Here is a 6,000-nt window from a genome sequence, read left to right on the forward strand (position 1 = left end):
TCTGTTTCTCCCAATCCACTTGGCTTCCGTAAGCCTTCCTAAGGCTTCGTGATGGCTAGCAAACACCCTCCAGTCCAGCCTCTCATTCTCTTGAGAGCCCACCATGGGTTTTCTAAACACAAGAAAATGTATGGTGATCTCATACCACTGACAGTTATTGGAAAGTGTGTTGTGCCTTCTTGTGTTTGTACATTTTACTCCACTTTGATTTCTTTTTCTTATTTTTAAAATTTTATTTAAGGATACGAGTTTCATGTATTTCAGACATACAGATTTAGGAACATAGCAATACCTCTCACCCTACCCTCCTTCTCGCTCACACTCCAACCCTTATTCCTTCTTCTTCTCCTCTTCCCACTTTTAATTTTCGCAAAGATCTATTTTCAGTTTACTTTATATTCATAAGGTTAACATAATTGACATAGCACACTCTATTCACGCTCTTCAATGCTGTTTCATTTCAAAGCGGTTCTGAATCCAAATCCTAAATTTAATCTTTCATGCCATGCATTGCTTGAATTTATACAATGACTTTATATGATAATATCATGTAAGTAAATACTTTTTACAGCGTGAGAAAAAAGGAAGGGAGGAAGGGAAGAAAGGAGAGAGAATAGGATGAAAAACAAAACCCCTGGCCGGCGCTGCAGCTCACTTGGTTAATCCTCTGCCTTCGGTGCCGGCACACCAGGTTCTAGTCCCGGTCGGGACGCCGGTTCTGTCCTGGTTGCTCCTCTTCCAGTCCAGCTCTCTGCTGTGGCCCGGGAAGGCAGTGGAGGATGGCCGAGTGCTTGGGACCTGCACCCTCGTGGGAAACCAGGAGGAAGCACCTGGCTCTTGGCTTCAGATCGGCATAGAGCACTGGCCGTAGCAGCCATTTGGGGGGTGAACCAACAGAAGGAAGACCTCTCTCTCTCTCTCTCTCTTTCTCTCTCTCACTGTCTAATTCTGCCTGTCAAAAAAAAAAAAAAAAAAAGATCCCCACATAAAAAACATGTGAGGCTACATGGACTACTACACACACCAGAAGATCCCAGACTAACTGATGAATTTTAATTCCCTAGATGCTTAAAAAATTATGTAATGAACAGGAAAAAACTTAACAGAACCTCATCTAGTCCTGTGACAACAGATACACTAAAACTGTTTCTTAGTGTTCCTTCCAGATTTGCAAATATGTGACCAAGCAGCACATTGGTCTGAAAGTTTTGCAAAGTTATTTCTTAACAAATACTTCAGCACATGGACCAGAAGCAAAATGTTGTGCAAGACAATAGATTTTCATGTAGCCTACTGTAAAATTACAACATTCTGAAAATGCAGAAATTAATTCTACCTTTAACTATGACCGGTCACATTTGATACATGATAATATTATGTCAAAACTCTAATTTCTTTTAAGATAATCAGGGCATTTCTCACTACCGAACAGAAAAGCTACTCTTAAATATTTTAATGTAGTTAATAAAGAATCCACATTATGTTTATTTACCATATTCAACTAGTAACTGCCACTTTAAAATAAAATAATTTGGAGCTTTTAAAAATTTGAGCTTTGAATTTTGCTTCTGTTATCATGGAATAGTGCCTATAAAATTATTCTTCTCTGGTAGTCTCTTAAATAAAGATATATAACTTATCAACCAAAAGACTGAATTCTATATAAGATATATTTAATTTTAGTGACTGTGGGATATTACAGTGAGCATCCAACCATTTCCAAATTTACACATCTTTGAGATTAAATGTAAAAATGGCTTCTCGCTGAAATAGGCTCCTTCTTTTAGTTTTGCCTTATCAAAGAAAGCATTTAGTTAATTCCCATTGGAATCATATTATCCCTTTAATATGACATATGCTTTAGGTGATAATAACAAGATTATATTTACCACCTCAGTACCTGAAAGATCAATTAATGAGTCTGTTAATCAATGTGCTATCAACACAAACCCAATTCCCCACTCTCAGAAAACATTGGAATTTCAGATACTCACAAGGTATAGCTGAAGTCACAATGACAAAACATTGTCTAGACACTTTACATGAACACACCAGATACGCTAGATAGCCTCAGTTCAGTGCCTGGCATGTCATCAGGCTCTGAAGACATTTCTTACAGAAAGTCCTGAAGGTAAGCCGACAATACCATTTAGACAAATTATTATATATTCACTCAATATAGTTGCCTGTTGTACCAGCAACACTTCATATTCTTTAGAATTCTGAACTATATGACTAGATTCAAAACACAATAGACTAGACCACTTTTGGAGAAGTTAATTTTAAGACCTTGAAAACAGAACTATCAAATGCATTTGTTTTAGGTTGCTTTAATGAAATACACGTAAGCAATCATAGGGTAAAAAGATAAACTAAGGTCAGAGATGATAACAAATGAAAAGCTAAATGTTGAACTACTATACCTCTCTTGAATGAAACAAGTGAAAAAGTCTAAAATAAAGGCATAAGTTTGAAGGTTCTTTTTTCACATTTTTCATCTTGTAAGTTTTCTATGATCCTTCCATCCTGTTGGCATTCTTGAAACCTTGTGTGTGTGTGTGTGTGTGTGTGTGTGTGTTTCTGAAGCAAATATATACTGTAACTTTAAAACCAGGAATACATCAACAAAGCCCCAGAGTTCAAAACTCTTCCAATGGTATACATGCTGTTTTATAAGGAGTCCAGACCCTGAGAATTTTATGGAATGTTTTGGAAATCTTGCTGTATCAAATGAAACATCTGATGTTCTTTGCCTACAAGCCCTTACATAGTTTCTAAAAGCTTTATATAACACAAATGGCTTTACATGACTAGGCAATAAAACCAAAGGCAAATAAACAAAAACATGCAGAACCATGTTTGTGGTATGGAAATACTTCTGTAAATATCTCCAAAAAGCAAAACCACATGGGTGATTTTCAAAATTTCGAAATTTTTTCCTGTCTCATATTAATTACAAAGGCAGTATCCTACTGTTGAAATCCACTCATGACTTGGTTCTCTGGAGTAAGCCACACGCCTACACTTAGATCAGGGAGGAGGACAAAATCAGTGTTCAATCTGGATGTGTGAAGACTCACCTTAGAAGGCTGGTTTGTTTTGTCGATGTGAGTGAATTATGTATCTGACTCACACACATGACTGGCAATGATGTCAATCTGTGTAACTTTTGCATGACAATTTGCCATTTTCTGCTTAAACTTGTACATATCTCTTGAAGGGATCAGTGGACAGAGAAACCACATGCCCATTCACAAACACACACAATCATGTATGTAATAGCCAAAGAAAACAAAACCAAAACCCACCAAGGTGCCACCCAGTGCAGGACTGGTTAAATAAATCCTGATATATCCATACAATGAAGCTGTAATAAAGACTGAGGTGAATGAGAAAGTGCTGATGTGAATAGTATCTTCTGGGATATATTTCAGGAATAAATTAAAGTACAAATCTATGACTTCATACTTTTGTAAATAAAAGAAAGGTAGATGAATATCTGTGTATGCTTGTCCCACAATTTTCCCTTGGAAGTACATAAGGTGCTGGTAACACGGTTTTGCTGTGGAAACGGGTGTGGGTTTGGAAAGTCACTGTTAATGATGCCCTAGCGATTAAGAAGTGACTCTTTTTCTCCTGCTGATCATCAGAGGAAATGCGGTGTTGGGTTTTCTGAGCCCCAAACAGCATCTGGTTCTTAGCCATAGGGTTGGATGCCATCAGTGAGGTGCTAACTCAGAACGCTCTGAGACTTAATAGGAAAAAAGAAGCCATATCCCAATCCTTAGCCACGCCGGGAAGCTAGTCACCCACCGATCTTCAACAGCCCTCCTCCTCCAGTCTTTTCTATCGCCCCCATTCCTGGAGGACAGTCCCTGTCCCTCCTGCTTCCTGGAGCCAGTCTCTGCCTTTATTTTCCCCCCCTGTTTCATTCTATTAAACAAGTATGCTCAGCCTCGGGGCACCTCTGAAGCAGCAATCAGACCCCCAGATCCAGACCTTTGACAAGCAGACTGGAAATCTATAAAAGAGTCAAAGGGACACGTTCTGCACTTAGGCAGTCGCCTGATTCTGCCACTGCCAAGGGTACTTTGGGGTGGGTCTCTCCCGACTGCAGCCGCCCATCCTCTGGCAAGAACAGGATGGCGAAATAAACAAATAGGACAACAGGAGCCTGGCGGCTGGTTCCGAGCTTGGTCCCAGAGGCCCTCAAACTATTGAGGATGTCTCCTTTTGTTTGTTTGTTTGTTTTGTTTTTGTTTTTGTACCCAGCACACACCCCGAAGCGAGGCATAGCCCCATACACTTGCCGCTTCTGGTCCTCCTAGAAGGACCTGCGCTGCCCACAGGGATACCTTGAGCCAGATCCCCGCCCTGACTTTAGAACCTGTCCCTCCCGACCCCCCGCATGCCCAAGGTACCTCAAAGTTTTTGGAGTCGTCCTTGTTGTTCTCCACGTCCTGGTAGTCAACGCCGTGGGGCGACTTCTCCCCAGCCCGCAGCATCTTCCTCAGGCTGCGCTTCATTGACCCCACCTGGGACACCACCTGGTACAGGTGTTCCTCACCTGCTTGGGCACCTGCGGCAAGAAAGCGCGGTCAATGGCGCCGTCTGCCGGTTACCTGCGCGCCGGGTCCGCGCCGGGTCCCTGCGAGACCTCTCCGGCCCTGCGCGGTTTCCCGGCTGGCTGCGAAACTCTTGCTCTTTGAGATGCCAGAGGGAACTTCTGGAAGGAGTTCTCGGGCTGGGGCTGCTTGTAGTGCAGGATGCAGGCGGGGCGCTGCGAGGAGGCAGAAACGCGGCGGCCCTCTTATCTGTGTGGGCAAGGGGGCGGTGACGCCGCTACTGCTGGGCCTCGCCCCTTTGTATGGACGGCGGAGCTTGCTTGTCCGGCTGCCTGCAGCTGCAGCCATGAACACCTGGGGCCTGCTCAGAGCGAGTCCAGCGAATCTGTTACAGCCAAAAAACTCTAGACGCCTCCTTGCCCTGCCACCAGCCACGTGTGGGGGGCGGGGGGGGGGGAGAGGGAGGGGAAGGGGGAGAGGGAGACTGGGTACATTGGGAAGATTTTTAAAGTTGTTCTTCCAACTCAAGCTGTTGAACCTGCATTATATATGTATGTGATTGAGAGAATTATAGAGAGGGGGAAACACAGAGAAGGTCTTCCATCCTCTGGTTCTCACCCAAATGGCCAATCCAAAACCAGGAGCCAAGAGCTTGTTCCGGGTCTCCCACATGGGTTCAGAGGTCCAAGGACTTGGGCCATCTCCTACTGCTTTTCCAGGCCATTAGCAGGGAGCTGGATGGGAAGAGGAGCAGCTGGGATTTGAACAGGTGCACATATGGGATGCTGGCCGGGCTTAGCCCACAGCCCAGGCCCCTGGACCAGCTTTTCCATCCCACCTTCTTTTGGGGACTTCTTTGATTTGGAAATAATGTGTTCATCAAAACTTCTATTTCCAGATGCTTTGGAAGAATGGATAAATCCTAACTCTGACTTGAAGACATAGGATGAAGTCTTTTTAAATCTCAGGTCTTGTATGCTGTGGATAACAGTATTAATCGCACTCATGCTTTAGTGTTTAGGATTAGTTAATAAATATGACAGGTTAAACATAAGCCACAATTACTGCTCTAAGCTTCTGTACCCTCAGCTTTGTTTGAGGGACTTATCTTCAAAGACCAGGGCTGCATTTGTTGATCAATGGCATAGGTGAAAATTGTGTGCAATGGAGGGTGTGGGTTGCACACAATTGCACAATGGTTGAGGCTTTTTTATGTTTACATACAGATAAGAGAGCTGCTAAAGCTGCTCTCCCTGTGTTTAGGTCACAAGGTTAGTAAGTAAAAACAAGACAAAACAAAAACACTGGTTTCTGGGCTTTTAGCTTAATTGGTTAAGACATCCATGTCACATACAGGAAAACCTGGGTTTGTTTCCCAGCTCCTGATTCCAGCTTTTTGCTAATGCAGATCCTTGGACACAGTGGTGATGGTTCA

At 43.0% G+C, this 6,000-nt stretch overlaps 1 protein-coding gene across 1 annotated transcript in view; it reads right to left on the reverse strand.

Annotated features, from left to right (window-relative positions):
• TRPA1 (transient receptor potential cation channel subfamily A member 1) overlaps positions 1-4,919 on the reverse strand; it is a 67,643-nt gene extending 62,724 nt beyond the window's left edge. Inside the window, 1 exon segment of the mRNA XM_008255655.5 lies at positions 4,422-4,919. Coding sequence (XP_008253877.4) covers positions 4,422-4,526 — 105 coding nt within the window. The 5' untranslated portion in view covers positions 4,527-4,919.
• Between the last annotated feature and the right edge of the window lie 1,081 nt (positions 4,920-6,000).

The sequence above is a fragment of the Oryctolagus cuniculus genome, chromosome 6 (genome assembly GCF_051225735.1).
Source record: "Oryctolagus cuniculus isolate XC-2025 breed Fujian yellow rabbit chromosome 6, ASM5122573v1, whole genome shotgun sequence".
Lineage (NCBI taxonomy): Eukaryota > Metazoa > Chordata > Mammalia > Lagomorpha > Leporidae > Oryctolagus > Oryctolagus cuniculus.